At 42.6% G+C, this 16,326-nt stretch overlaps 1 protein-coding gene across 12 annotated transcripts in view; it reads left to right on the top strand.

Moving 5' to 3' along the window:
- The window catches only part of NCKAP5 (NCK associated protein 5), a 629,163-nt gene that overhangs the window by 262,975 nt on the left and 349,862 nt on the right, over positions 1-16,326 (top strand). For 3 of the 12 annotated variants that reach the window (XM_083487644.1, XM_083487638.1, XM_083487640.1), the window contains exon 1: positions 9,709-9,872. The exons of 8 other annotated variants lie outside the window; for them this stretch is intronic. In XM_083487644.1, coding sequence (XP_083343770.1) covers positions 9,724-9,872 — 149 coding nt within the window. In that variant the 5' untranslated portion in view covers positions 9,709-9,723. Of the gene's footprint in view, positions 1-8,816; positions 9,409-9,708; positions 9,873-16,326 lie in introns of those variants that run through there. One more of the 12 variants, XM_083487639.1, reaches the window with a different exon arrangement.

The following is a 16,326-nucleotide window of genomic DNA, read 5'->3' as shown; positions in this document are numbered from 1 at the left end:
AGCAAACAAAAAGCAGAAATGTAAACAGGTGTATTTCTTGGAACGGTTTCTTTTAATTAGAGGCTTTGAGCAAAATATATTCTTTAGACTTATGTCATAAATAAATATAATCTATTCTACTAAGCTGAAAGGCACAAACTCCAGCAGGGAAAAGGGCAGATAACCTCATAGACATATGGATGTTTGTTCAAATACATGCACAGACCAAAGGAAAGTACGTGGAACAATTAAATATGCAGTCCTGGGAAGTTTTCCTTTGTTTGTTTGTTTTCAAGGCTTGCTTTCTTAAGAACGAACTCTTATGTATTCAGATGTGCTTACAACTTTCAAAGGTTTAAAGGGCTAGAAAAATGTTGGGATTTGATTTTACCTGATCCCATCTGTGTAAGGCAGATGGTTATTGTCTGGATCTCTTGAACTGTAGTCCATGGTTCAGTTGAAGGGCAGTGGGCACAGCATGCATAGACAACTGTATCACCGCATGAGTTAAGCACAGGTCCACTCAAAGGAATGGTGGCTTTGGGGTGGGGGAGGATATTGGATTACATGCAAATCTAAAATAAAAAATAAAAAATTATCCAGCTTAGAGATTCATTACTGAATGAGATCATTGAGATCAAAGTATCAAACAAAAATGCAAATGTATTTATCTGTTGTAATACAAGCTGTCTCTGTGAAGCCCTGGAAACATTTCCTGTCCTTACATTTAAAAAGAAAGGGATTAAGTGCTTTCAAATGTATTAAATATTCAGCATTGAAAATCCCACAGAAATACATATCTATCTATCTATCTATCTATCTATCTATCTATCTATTCTAATATATTATGATTGTGCCACAGTATTGAAGATATTACTCATTAAAAGAGTGTATTGAAACTGCTGTTGAAGTGATATACAGCAAATGTCCAACTCCTAAGACTTGCTGATCCAGCAAAGCCATTTTATTTATTTTTTACTGGAGGCTTATAAGTTGTTAAAAGGTGCAACATCAAAATCACTGCTGGTCTGTCATTTTGCAGTCACGTTATGCTAACAGCCAAATACCACGTCGGTGGAAATACTTAAGGTTAGGAATAATTTTATGTGCATTGCTTATATACATATGAAAGTCAAAGAGAACATATCACGGCGTTCTGTTGCGCCAGAAGCGGTTTAGTCATGCTGGCCACATGACCTGGAAAGCTGTCTGTGGACAAACACTGGCTCCCTTGGCCTAAAAGTGAGATGAGAGCCGCAACCCCATAGTCGCCTATGACTGGACTTAACTGTCCAGGGATCCTTTACCTTTATTTTATGACCCTAGCACCACATCCAATCATTATAAGTGACTATGATGGTGGTGTACCAAGTGACTTCTGCTGATAATAATATTCTTCATGCTTCCCCCCCCCCCATATAGTGGGTCAGCATGTTGAAAGGAGCCTTGGAGCTGCACATTTAGCATGCCCCCTCCAAATCACACTGTTCTTCTTGCCCCCACCATTGCATTTGATGTGTTGAGAACAATGTTTACAGCAATGAGCCTTTCCTGGGTGTAGAGGCTCCCTGCTTCAAACTTTGTTTGTTTGCTTCTTTGTTTGACTTATTAATTGCTCCAGGGAGAGGTTTCTAGGTAACATACAATGAAACAAAATTAAAACATCTAAATGTGATAAAATGTGAACTACTAGTAAATAAAAACAAGCCGAAGTACAAAAAAACTTCAAATTCAGCACAGTAATATCAGATTAAGAACCCCACCCAGATACACACAGAGACCAATCATTAGAATTGAACAAGAACTAAAAAATAAGTAATATTAAAATGTTAAAAAGTAATTAAAGGGCTTGGGAGAAGGGGAAGGTATTTGTCTGATGTGGGAAGGATATAAATGTATGCAGCAGGAGAGCCTCCCAAGGGATAGCATCCTATAGAAACTCTTTATAGTTGGGAGGGAAATAGCAGAGGTGATGAAGATGAGTGATGATTTAAGGAGCTTCTTGGCTATCAGTAGCTGGTGGTATTCCATCAAAAGAGTGTTTGAAGGTGTAGACTAGACTGTCTATCGAAAGTTAGCTGTCAGATGCTCAACCTGCACTTCAAAGCTCACTTCAGGTGGGAGACTGTACAGAGGTCAAGTCTAGAATACTTCCTTACATACTCCCTTAACATTAAGAAATCCTGATTCCTATTCTCTTATTCCTGAGTTATAGGAACCCAATCCTGACCAAAAGACATGTCTTGGTTTATCTAAAATTCTAGGCTTAGTGAGTGACAATACTGGCATAGATACAACCTTCAGGGCAATCTGGTTCAGCATTTGATGTGGTATACTTGTGTTTTCAGCTTAAATCATGGTACTTTGCCAAACACTCAAGAACAGATGTTGCTGGGCATCTTCTATCAGATTTCTAGTATGTGTCTTCGGCATGCCTCAAAATGCACCCTTTCTCTAGAACCTTATTTATATGGTCATCAACTGTGTTTTTTAAAGGCAGTGAAAATAGTCACTGTTGATTAAGTGGAAAACATTTTTGTTTAGAAGATTGCAATTGCAAAAAATGCAAACATCCATGATAGGCAGCATTACATTAAAAGATTGCAGGCCATTCTTTGGATAAAGATTTTTGCTTGAACTTGAATATGCACTAACACTTGGGACTCCATACATGGTGAAATACACTGTGATACAGATGTGTCAGTTGTACAGTGGTACCTCGGGTTAAGTACTTAATTCGTTCTGGAGGTCCGTTCTTAACCCAAAACTGTTCTTAACCTGAAGCACCACTTTAGCTAATGGGGCCTCCTGCTGCCGCCGCGCCGTCAGAGCCCGATTTCTGTTCTCATCCTGAAGCAAAGTTCTTAACCCAAGGTACTATTTCTGGGTTAGCGGCGTCTGTAACCTGAAGCATCTGCAACCTGAAGCGTATGTAACCCGAGGTACCACTGTAATATGGAAACTTCAGAAGCAACTTTTACTTAAGAATACCCCCCCTTTCACAAATTAAGTTCAGAAAGAGAGCAAAAATGAGAGACATGTTCTATAATGTTTTATTGGAGTTTACAACTGTTTTTGTTTCATGACTCTTTGATAATTACAACTAGCTATTTATATTGTAACGTTATATACGCTTGTGTTCTAGCTCTTAGAACTAGTAAAAATCGTTACGTGGATTATTTTCAAGAGTAAATGATACAATATTGCGGCTTTCTTATCAGCTGGTTCAGGTGTCGGCAACCTAAGGCCCATGGGCCACAAGCGGCCCACAGGGGTCATTTAACTGGCCCCTGAGCCGCCCCCGAACTGAACCACCCGCTCGGTGAGTCCCTGCGTGCTGTGCTGAACCAGTGCAACACTGGGACTCACTTCCGTGGCGCCGGAAATTGTGTCTGCACAGACGCTGGAAATCGCGGGCACGCTGGAGTGAACCGGCCCAGGCGAGGTAAACCTTGCTGAGCCCTGGGCTAAATGCACACCCTGAAAATCAAAGCAACATTCTAAGCAGGACTCTCTAGCAGTCAATGTTGGTTCTCTATCCCTAACCTAAATCTCAGCGATGCTCAGTGTTCAGTCTGAAAAAGCTGTTTTTTGAGCAGAGATTTCAGAGACATTCCCCAGGTGGATATCAGTGGGTTTTTTTAATCAAAAAAATACATATGAAATCACTGCTTGGCTTTGTTTCCAGCTGACAGAACACTTCTGTATGCATTTACTTACATTTAAATGGAATTTGATTCCAAGTAAATGTGTTTAGGAATGCAGTGTGTGTCTATCTTTGCTCAGTTCTAAAAATCCCAAAGTGTTCTTTGGCTGGAGAAAGGGACATTCCTTCTCCAAGATCTGGCACTGAGGAAGAAAATCATCTGTGACACATGTGTGGAATCCTCTTGCCACTGTAGGACAGCTTTCTCATCTCACTTTTTTAGGTCCCAGTGCACTGGGCAACAAAACTTTGCACAGTTCTATACTGGTTTTTCAAAAATAAATAAAATGAAACTTTATGCAGGGGCTTCCCTTGTTCTTTTCTCTAAATAAAAATTGGAATGGTTGGGGAAAGGTTAGTGAAATCTGACAGGAGTGAAGAAGAGGGTTAAGGGGGTATGGATACAAGGAATAGGTGGGGATGGGTAATTTTGTTGCTTTTAAAAAACGAATGAAACGTACACTAACAAGATTGCTATTTCCACATGTGTACACAATCCAACCACCCAAATACACAAGTATTACATAAGACTATGCAAATATTTACTGCATAAGGCAAGGACTATAAAGATCAATTAGACTTCATGCTCTTTTATGGGTTATATAGACTCTCTCCCCGTGTGTGTGTGTGTTCTGCCCTTGTGTGTTCTGCCCTTGTGTACACACACACCGTGTGTGTGTGTGTTCTGCCCTTGTGTACAAAAGAGCATTGGAAATTTAAGATGAGTTTCTAGAAATTTATTAGTTATGGTTAAAATCTCATTTGATGAAGCCATGTTTTAAGACAGACTTTCTACATGTGATGTCTTGGAGGTGCTGAACTTAGGTTCCCTTCCACTGGAACTAAACTTATCTCTGCCCTACTCTAGTTTTTAACAGGTCAGGATCCAACTCTCATTAATTACTGCAGTACAGACAACACTTTGGACTCTGAATTTGCCCACCTATTGGGAGAGCTCAGTGGACCGAGTTTATGCTTGGCAGGGGGTTGGACTCGATGGCCCTTGTGGTCTCTTCCAACTCTATGATTCTATGACCATTCTCTATTTTTACAAGCATTTTTCTTCCACAGAAGCTATGTCTAAGAATTTGTGGTTCATATTATGATGGACCTTAGATTAAAGAGCAAGCTGCTAGCAAGAGTTCTCTTCCTTCCTGTATTTGAAAAAGTGTAATGGTTTTTCTCATTAAAAAGAACCCCTTTGGATCAGACCAAAGGCCCATCTTGCACAGCATCCTGTTTTCACAGGGGTCAACTAGATGTTCATGGGAGTCCACAAGCAGAACACGAGTGCAACAGTATCCTCCCAAACAACATTTTTGGCTGACCAACTTCACCTACAATTTTGTCCATTACATTGGGCAATGTCCAGGCCTCAGTACCTGCATGAACAGAGCTTTTTCTTTTTTATCTGGCTTCATTCTAAAAGCCATCGCCACTACATCTCTGTAAACTTACAGGATCAATCCCCTACACATTTTTTTTCCTAACATGAAAGTTGAGGAGACTGTCCAGTTATAGCATGATTTCCTAATGTGAAGTTACATGATGTGAAAATAGTGTACAGTATTACCAGACTTTTGAGATAACATGCTGTTATTTTTAATTTGTAAGATGTTATCTACTGAAAAGAGTGGAAATTTTTTTAATTGAGGGCTGTAGTTGGATCCCACACTTTTCTATGAACATTTGTAATAAAGAACCATGTGTGGGCAGAAGTATTTGCTTTTTCTCTGGACCAACTCTGCTGTTCCTACAGGGAAGTCATGCTAGCTAAGATGGAGCCAAGCAGACCCTTTTTACAAATGTTATTGGAATTTACTTTGTCCACCAAACAACTGTCATTGGTAGGATGCAGCGGACAAAATCTGCTTTCATAAAATCCATGCTGACTGAATGCAATCTTACTTTTCTCTCATTAAGCTGCATTAATTGAGCCCCACATCAGTGTTTCCATTACTGTACCCAAAATCAATGCTGAGCTAACTGGCTTGTAATTAGCAAGGTAACTTTCGAAGCAAGGACTATTGATAGTATGATAACAGTTTGTTGCAATGGCATTATTATTTTTTATTATGTCAGAGGCTTAATGTACTGTGAATCCAATTACGAACTTTGATGTTTATTAACTGAGGACAAGGGAAACTGTGCTCTGTAGCCACAACCCAGTAGGTCACTTGTGCATATATATGACTTTATTGTCTCTATTCTAAATCTGCTCTTCTGGGGGAGGAGGTGTTTATGTATTTAAATTTAGATGCATGCTTAAGTCCTTTATCGAACTGGGGCCTGGAATACTCTACTTCCTTCCTTATAGCTTAGAAACTATGTTTCTGCCGTTTATTTGGATTAGCTTCCTTATCTTACATTCCTTTGCCACTTCTAGCTCACTAGTCTTATGTGCATCTTTTATTTCTCCAGCAAGAGACATTCTCCTAATTGGCAAGAATACAAAGTCTTTTACCAAAACGCCGACAAGTTCCTTCATTTGACATTTAATCTAAATAAGTAGACCTGGAAATCTTCCTGGAAGTAACTTTTATTTTTTTCTGCAGACGTAGCACAATAAATGTGTATACACAAGAATCAAGCCCCCCCCCCCCAAACGTTCTAAGGATTTTTGCACTTATCACCACATTATAATAAGATGTAGTTACTAGGCAGAAGTTCTTCACCTACTAGTAGTGACTTTTTTGTGTCTGCTTAGAAATAAGATCTGCACATACTTTTATAAAATACTGTGGAGATGAGCATTCCCCATTCAAACACAGACTCCACATCTAGAGGGGCCCTACTCTCTAAGAGTCCTGTTTTCATTGCCTTACTATGCCATCCAGGCAACAGAACAGCCTAGAAAACAAGAAGTCTCCATGTATATTTTATATCTTCCTCCAACCAACTCCATCTGCTCAGTTTTTAAGCTCTACAATTTGTAGAACTTCTTAAGAGTGGGGTGGGGTGTTGGTTGGTGAGATTAGGACACACCTAGGCTGCATACACACCATACATTTAAAGCACCCCCACAATTCCCCCCCCCCACAAATCCTGGAAAGTGTAGTTTAGAATTCTTAGGACCCTTAGCAAATTATAGTTCCAATGATTATTTGTGTGTGCACTTGTGCACTTTAAATGTATGGTATGTATGTAGCTACACAGATCTCCCATTTCCTTACAGGGAGATTGTGGAAAACTTGCAGCACAAAGGGTTTTTTAAAAAACAACAACACACAAATATTTCCAATAAAACAATTCCAAAATAATATATACAGCATAAATGTATCTAAACAGTATAGTGATGCATAACAATGCAAGGTAATGAGGAGGAGTTCTATATTATATTTTTTTGCATTTCCCTGATACTTAGGGTCATATTGGGAACAGTACTATCCTTAAAAAGTAGTACAGTGGTACCTCGGGTTACATACGCTTCAGGTTACATATGCTTCATGTTACAGACTCCGCTAACCCAGAAATAGTACCTCGGGTTAAGAACTTTGCTTCAGGATGAGAACAGAAATCGTGCTCTGGCGGAGCGGTGGCAGCAGGAGGCACCATTAGGTAAAGTGGTGCTTCAGGTTAAGAACAGTTTCAGGTTAAGAATGGACCTCTGGAACGAATTAAGTACTTAACCTGAGGTATCACTGTATCTCCCAACTCTGTACTATTACAAATTAGAAGGAATCTTTCATGAGTCACATATTTGTGTATACTTGGATAAAACAGGTAGTCAAATGGCCTGATTAGGTTTAAGCAAGCTTATTGTGTTCCTATTATGGGGCTTCAAGGCATATTTTATCCTCCCTGCCTCTGTCCCTCTTTGTTTAATATCCAGTCTGAAAAAGAATTTTTGAGATCTTGAAACTTGTTTCTGACACTTTGGTTGGTCCTGACCATGTCTCTCCGCCAAATGAACCCCCACAGTAGGGCTTCTTATCATTCTTTACCAGGGCTTCTGGGTTCTTAGTAAGGTCTCAAGAGCCCTGGGAAACTGCATTTCCCAGGGGTCTTCTGCCTAAAGTACTGCTAAGCATGGTCACCAAAGTGGGTGTCAGGATTCCTTACTAAGTACAGTGGTACCTCGGGTTACAGACACTTCAGGTTACAGACTCCGCTAACCCATAAATAGTACCTCGGGCTAAGAACTTTGTTTTAGGATGAGAACAGAAATCGTGCGGCGGCAGCGGGAGGCCCCATTAGCTAAAGTGGTGCTTCAGGTTAAGAACAGTTTCGGGTTAAGAACGGACCTCCAGAACAAATTAAGTTCTTAAACCGAGGTACTACTGTATTCTAAACTTCTCAATTTCAAACATCAGCTGCATCACCAGTGTGCAGGATATTGTAATTCTGGGTACATTATATATACATCAATAGATGGTAGAAAAGCAATCCTGAAACTGCCCTGATCTTACTTTCCTGAAGGTTTCCAGAGCCCAAAGGAGCCACTGCACTCACTATATAGCTTTGGAAATTCCACAGACACCCTTCCCCTGAAAGTCTGAGGTGCCTTAACCAGAAAGTGAGCCACTCAATGTTTTCCCAAAGCCAAACTCCCTTCAACTTCCTTAATATTTACAAACTCTTCCCATTAGCACCATTGCCCTCCACTCTTGTAACCCAAATGTCCTTTTGTACACTTGCTGTTACTTGACGTTAGACAAGTTTGCAACATAAAAAAGTACACAACCCTGTCAGTTTCAAACAATGCATGGGGGGGGGGGCTCACGTCTTGAGGAAAAAAGAATTAAGGCTGGCATCTTTCGCACCAGCTTGTTTCTCCAGAGCAAAACTGCTAATCAGATTAAGGTGCAGTAATTGTTGATTTAGTTAATTAGCAGGAGGGGTTTATTGGGGGAAGGGTTGACAAACGGAGCTGGGAACAGAGGGAGCTCTTGCGTGTGTGTGTCTTTTTTGTCGTTGTTGCAAAGTGGGTGTTATGGGGGGGCACTTCTGCCCCCTCCTTCTCCCAGCCCAGCGCCTCTCTTTCCCCGCTTGCCTCTCACTTCGCAGGCACCCTAGTTCCCAGCACACAATAGCAGTATTTCGCCGAGAGCTCCCCTCACGCCCTCCCTCCCCTCACCCCCCTGCCTGCCTCCCTCCCTCCCCCTGACTTCCCTAACCCCTGCTGCAGGCACAGATTTGTCAGAGCCATTCAGTTGAGACTGATTATGATTGCAGCAGATGGGCTGGATTTGACAGCCCCGATCCTAAGCAGTTCCTTCAGGGCGGCGCGGGGAGTCGATAGGCCCCGGCCGCGGAACCAGCAGCTCTTGCACACGGCGGTGGCCGCCAGAGCCCCCTCCGCGCGTCCCCTCGAGGAGCCGCCGCCGCCGCCGCGCCTGAGTGGCTCCCCTCCCCGCGGCAAGTGTGCCACCTTCCCACCCCGCCGCCTGGCCGGCCCTCCCCAAGCACATGCGAGGCGGCGGCGGCGGCCCTGCCGCAGCCCGACAAGGAGCGCCAACTAGAGCCAGCCCGGCAGCAGGAGCACAACAAAGCGGAAGAAGAAGCGGCGGCGGCTAGAGCAGCGCGAAGAGGCGGCGAAGGCGGCTGATGCTCCGGGGGCCCCTCGCTGCGCCGCCGCCGCGGCCATGGGAAGTTTAGGAACTCGGGGCCCGCCGACGCCGCCAGCGACGCCGGGCTCCTGCAAGGCTCCCGGAGGCCCGCGAGGATTATAGAGGCCCCGCCCCTGGTGCGCGCCTGCTGCAGAATGCCGCTCCGGAGAGCAGGTAAGAGGCGGACGCCGACGGCGGGGCCCTCCTCGGGCCTCACCTCTCTTTCTCACCCCCCTCCCCGGCTTCCTCACCTGCTCGCCTGCCGGCTTCCCGCTCCAGTTCTGGACTGGACCCCGCCCTCTGGCGTGTGTCCCCCCCCCTCCCGGGCCGGCGTCTCCTCCCCTTCACTCCTGGGTTAAGGGCGAAGTACGGGAGAGAGGTCGTGGGGGGGGGTGCAAGCCGAGGGGCGGACTTGTGCGGGAAGCAAGATGGGAGAGCAGCTGACACGGGCATGCATGCTGTTTTTGCAGGGGTTCACGCGTGCAGTGCATGCATGCACGCGAAGAGGCCGGCTTGCGCGCGGGCGCTTGGTGGGTGCCTAAGTTGCATCTGCACGGCGAGCGTGGGCAAGTGCATGGGGGCGAAGCGTGCTGCGTGCGTCGACGCCAGCGTGGGCGGCAGCTGCTCTACTTCGCAAGGTGATTTGGATGGAATGCCCTTCTTCCCGACAATGGAGCATTGGGGAGATGTCGTTTGTAGGTGTAAACACGTGTATATATATGTCTACGAGTGTGTCTTATTGTCTCCTCCTGATTATCTGTAGGAACTCATTTGTCAGGTCGTTTGTTCTTTAACCGCTATGCAAACCGGTGTCACCCTCGGCACACATGCTACTGTGCAGATTAATGCACAGACACTAGGTCTGAGCAGCAGTGCTAGCCGGCTGCCAAGTTCTCAACAGCCTGTACAGGACTAGCATTGCTATTAAACATGTGGTGAGGGGGCAACATGTGGGGCAAGGGGAATGGCAGCCAGACAGCTGCTGCATAGCACTTTGGCGAATCGGGATTAAGCACAGTGGCCCTGTTGATTTCCGAATGGACGGAGTAGTTAAGTCTACAAATAGGAGACACTTGCTTCTGTCAACTTCCTGCTGTTGATTCTGTCATTTGGAGTTCCTCCTGCTGCTGTCACTACTCCACCAGTTTTCTGAAGCTCCTGCAACTCTTGTCCTTTTCTTGTCCTTTTATAAATTACTGCCGTGGAATCTTTGCTCCTTCTGGCCCAGCATTACTGTCCTTTCTGCTTTTTGTTACTGTTTCCATTTCTTACTGCTGCTATCCGTTGCCCTTTCCCTTGCCTCTCATTTTCCTGTTCCTTCTGCTGTCCCTGCTCTGCTGTCCCATCTGCTGCTGCCCCTCTTTGGTCACTCCTCCTTTTTGCTGCTGCTGTTGCTGAGGAGGAGGAGAGCCCTACAATTGTATGCTCTGTTGCTACTGGCAACTGCATGTACCGAATTGCTACGCATCCATAAGCAGCTTAATTCTGATTGATAGCAGAGAAATATGATATTTTTTAGGATGACCAAAGAGAGAAGGGGGGAGGGGAGAGACCAAAGCTTTCTGTGCTCACGTGTGTGTGTGTGTGTGTGTGTGTGTGTGTGTGTGTATTTGTATATAATTTCCATGATTCAGACTTTTTTAATCTTGGGGGTTAATCCCAACGGCTTCCTCCTTGTGATCTGGCTGGTTTATCTAAGCTGTTGGTGTGGTTGCAGTAGACCTTTATTTCTGCTCTTCATTATCTATGCCTCTGTTGGTTCAGATAAATGAAGCTTTTCAAGTAAATTTACTTCTGTGCTTGAGCACTGAAACCGACCTATCTTACTGACCCAGAAGGATTCTTTAAAAGCTCTCCGGAAGCAATTTGTAAAGAAACCAGCTCACTCCAGATAATAGAAATATTAATTTCCCTTTCTTTCCACCCTTTCTTTGCTTGCCCCTGTTCACCTTCTCTTAAAAAAAAGGGGCTACTTTCCCCCAAGTGCTGGAAGGGTTATGATCAGTGCAATTAAATATCCCACATGATCTGGTGAGGCATTAATTACACCATATGTGTTTTGTGGGTGGTGGGGCTATAAACTGTCCAGCTACATCTTTAAACATTTTTAAATTTTTTTGCTAAACAGCTAGTTTTGTCTATGTACTTTGAGTATTTTAGTATAAAATGACAAAAAGTTGTGCCTTTTTACTGTTGTACCAAACTCTAATTCCCAACAGCTACTGCATCTAATCTAAGCAGCAAGCAGTACTGTGTGTGATGATCCTCATGCATTGTAAACATCACTTGGTGTATTCATGATTCTATTGGTTAGAGTGCTAAAGGCATAACTGTAACTATACATGATGTTGTATTGCAAGCCTGCATGCTTAAGCTTCCTGACAGGCTACTTTTGTAAGTGACAGAACTACTTAATATTTTAGTGATACTGCACTACATGGATTTGGAACTACTTTACATGTTGCATTATAGAAAATCAGTCTAAATGAAAAAGAGGAACAATAATTGTTTAATCATAGATGCATTTTATTCAGAGCGTGCTGGTTAGTGATGGAGAGCTTAAATTGCATGGTTAGTTCTTACAACAAGTGCAATTAAGCATAAATCACAGTGAGAACTGTAGTGTAGCTATCATTTAATCACATATGATTAAGGAACCAATCAAACCATGGCTTTTTGTGGGAATTGGAAAGCTGTGGTTTTGAAGATAGTTGTTTCATCACAAATGAAATATTGTCTAGCATGTCTTCCTTGAAATAAATCCCATCATTTCTACCAGTGAGCACACATCATTCTGTTTATGCCAGTACCATCTAACCTAGTCCATGAACATGGCCTGTTTCTATCCCTTCTTAATTACATTGCTTAGACCTGCTATTCAGATGTCATTAGATACTCTCACCCTATTTAGCATCCTTATGACAATTGATACATGAACTGGTTTATGATGTGCAAGAAGCAGTTTTGTACAAAGTTAGGCCACGCGTCCATTTAGCTCAGTATTGTCTACACTGACTAGTAGCAGTTCTCCAGGATTTTGGACAGTGGACTTTCCTAGTCCCACCTGGAGATGCTAGGTATTGAACCTGGGACCTTCTACATGCAAAACATCACCTGCAGGCCTTCTCCATAAAGATGAGTTTATGGAAACTCTTCTAAAGTGTCCTCCTATACAATACACTTGTTTGAATCCAACTGTATCAGTTACTGAAACCCACCTTTATTATGTTTCTTACGGTCTGTCTGTCTCTTTTCATCCATTAACTCCTTGGCATACATTTGGGAACGGAAGGGCTGATACAAGACTATTATTGTCATTATTATTATTATTATTATTATTATTATTATTATTATTATATTTTATTGGAGACTAGGTAATGCCACTTTGGGGACATGCAATTTGAGATGCCTATGCTGTGAGCAGCATTGTGACAAGTCATGTGTTGCTTCTAGAATGAACATTTTTACATTACTGCACCTGATATTTGTTTTATAGTTATTCTTAACTGTGTTTTTGGCAAGATGTCACAGTACTGTTGTTCTCATAGTTGTGTTGATGAATAAATAAGTTGGCCGAAGGTATTACAAATTTTGCAGTAATTAAATATGTTGATTCCTTTACTGCATGGAAGCATACTTAATTTTAGTGTCCCAAGATCAATACTCTTCAGGATTGAGCTAAACATTTTAGACATAGAGTTGCCTTCCCTATTTGCCTTCTGTATTCACTTGTAGTATAACACTATGGCTCAGTTTTCATGTCACCATAAGGCAAACCATGGCAAACTGTGAACATCATCATCATCATTTTATTTGTATGCTGCCTTTCCACAGTTAAAAACAATGTTCAAGGCGGCTTACAACATGACAAGGTTTACATAATTACAAACGTCATAAACAATAAATAAACCACCTCAAAAAATACACAACCTAATTGAAAACAATTTCCACATAAATCAACATCTAAAACTAAGAATATAGCATTAATATCACAGTTTAAAATGACATGGGTAAAAAATAACAGCAATTTAAAGAACACACACACACACACAAAACAGAGCCCTCTCTGCCCAGCGGCAGCAGTTCTTATAGGCCTGTCAGGCCCCTCCCTAGACCAGGTGGTGAGTGGCAGGACTGGGGCCCACAGGTGCTCAGCAGGGGAGTCCACCTGGGCAGCAGCAGAAGCAGCAGTTCTTATATGGCCCATCAGGCCCTGCCCTAGGCAAAACAAGTTTCTTGGTACACAGGGTGAAGATTGTGGCCACTGATCGCTGCCTCACTACTAGGAGCCAAGCCAAACCATGACTTGGTTTAGCATTACATCCAAATCTGGGATCATGTATGTCTAGCTCCAAACAAAGTATGAGTGGCGAGCCACAAACAAATCTTGGTTACAGCTTGTGGTTTGTTTGGAGTGAGACCAAGCATGAGCCTGACTTTAGAAGCAATGCTCTTGGTAGTGCAGCAGCAGGAGGACTGTAAGAGGACCAAAGTGGCCACGATTTTCAAAATGTACACCAGCACACTTGGCTTCTTCATGCTAAACGGTAGTTTGGCATTGTATAATGTGCAAACCATGCCAGGTGTGACCTCGTTGTGCTACTCTCCCCTCCTTGCACCTACTTAAGGCCATTGGCTGTCAAGTGTAGGGAAATGCACTATACACTATGCGTGTCGCATTCCACATGTTCTAGCACACATTATCAGGAAAAGAGGGCAAAGTAACATAGAGTAGTGGCAATACTTTGTTCTGCTCCTTTGTGTGGAAGTTATATGTGTATTGACTGTGAGGCTGGTCCTACCTTTAGGCAAAGTGAGGCCATTGCTTCAGGCCATAGGTGCTTGGAGGCTCCCTGGATATATTCAGGAGCACCTTGACTGTTGGAGGTGCCACATGGCCCATCCTGCACCCCATAGTTTTTTCTGCTAGATAACCTGGAAGATTCAACTTCCAGTCCAGTTGGGCATTGTGGAACGATGGTAGCGCCATTGTATCCTTTATCACAGGAGTAAGTTTGTTTTGGCCTTGCCCTGATGGGCTACACCATTCCGCTTCAATCATATGTGCTCATCAATTGGGGATGCTTTGCTGAAGGTCCCAGGTTCTCTTGTTAGAAAGAGACATGGAGATGATAGGATAGTCTCCTGTCTGAAACGTTGGCAAGGTGCTGCCAGTCAGAGTAGACAATACTGGGTTAGATGGGCAAATAGTCTGATCTTCTGTAAGATAGTGTCCTGTGTTCTTCCTGTCAGTGTGCTTCCTCCATGAGCTGGCAATGCTGCATGTTTATTCAAGGTCCTTTCCTTGCCATAGAAAAACAACGGATAATACACTGTCACCATGGTCTCAGTGGCTGAACTGGCAGTTGTCCTGTTTGTTAACTTTTTTTCTTCTTCTTTTAGTTCTGAAGCTGTTGCTATTTTGACATTATCTAAAATCCTTTGAGGGGCTTGTTTTTGTTTTTGTTCTTTAATAACACAGCAGCCATTAAATTGTATTTATATATTCTCAGAGGAATATCGTCTATCTTTGCATTCCAGGTTGCTTGGAATGATGAAACGGTTATTTGGTTTGGAAGCTGAATGACATTGGCATCTGTCCCTGCTATAATGATGGGTGATGGATGATAGACGGAAATTAAAATAAAAAAATCTTAATAGCGCAATCTTACCCTCGTAGGCAGCTTTCTCTGTTGTGATTTGCTTATTTTATTGCTGTTCTTCTTCAGAATTGATCTCAAGGCAGTTAGTGAAACAATTAATAAAACAAAGTTAAACATAAAAAAGTTAAAAATATAAAAACAACAACAAAACAATGATTATAGTAACATAACAAAATTTTTAGTAGATGATATAATAATCCCTGATTTCCTTTGGCAGTTATGCCAAAAGTTCTGGTACAGCTCAGTTGGTAGAAAACGAGACTTAACTTGAGGGTTGTGGGTTTGAGCCCACGTTGGGCGAAAGATTCCTGCATCACAGGGGGCTGGACTACATGGCCCTTGTGGTCCCATCCAATTCTACAATTCTATATAAAAAAAGGCTAAGTAAATCCATACATTTTCACCTGTGGTTGGCAGCTTGAAAAGGTACAAGCTGTTGCACCTCCATGGGGAGAGAATTCTATAGTTGGGGTGCTGCTACAGTGTAGGCTTACCCCATATTTCCATCCAGCAGGCCATTTCTGCTATTGATATTGGCTGTCAGAGCCTGGGCTGGATGATTAAGGAAAATACACTCTATCAGTTTTGGCACTGTGATCATCAAGCTGTGGAAGTGCAGAGTAATTTCTTCTCTTTGGTCTGAATTTAAAACATTTTTTTAGTTCAGGGCTGGCTAACCTGTGGTCCTCCAGATATTACAGTTCTCTCATCCCTGGCCATGCTGCCTTGGACTGATGTAAGTTCAGTGAACTTGACTAATATGGATATATGCTTATGAATAGTTTTATTATAGATAGGGTGTGTGGGTGTGGGTGTGGGTGTGTGTGCGCAGTGGTACCTCTAGTTACAAACTTAATTCGTTCTGGAGGTCCGTTCTTAACCTGAAACTGCTCTTAACTAGAGGTGTGCTTTCACTAATGAGGCCTCTTGCTGCTGCGCCGCCAGCACACAATTTCCCTTCTCATCCTGGGGCAAAGTTCTCAACTCGAGGTATCTCTTCTAGGTTAGTGCAGTTTGTAACCTGAAGCGTTTGTAACCTGAGGCATTTGTAACTCGAGGTACCACTGTGTGTGTGTATATCACACTTCTTTAGAAATAATTTATTAATTGCGGGTCTCAAACCAATTTACTAGCATAGTCACTTTCATTTTTCTTCAGAGTAGATGGGATAAAAATTTGTCCTGTGCACCCAAAAACAGGATGCATGATTTAAAATATGTATTTTTAAATTGTTGCTTAATTTATGTCATACATTCATACATAATTTTATTTGTATGCCACCTTTCTGCAGTTCAAACTATTCTCAAGGCAGCTTACAACATGAAAAGAATATGTAACTACGACATAACAAAAGTAGTCATAAACAATAAATACAACTTTAAAAAAACACACACAACCAAAGTGCATGACTTCAGTATAAATCACAACA

This window comes from Podarcis liolepis (genome assembly GCF_965112155.1).
Source record: "Podarcis liolepis genome assembly, chromosome: 1".
In the NCBI taxonomy this organism is placed as follows: domain Eukaryota; kingdom Metazoa; phylum Chordata; class Lepidosauria; order Squamata; family Lacertidae; genus Podarcis; species Podarcis liolepis.
This window is presented reverse-complemented; position numbering and strand designations above follow the sequence as displayed.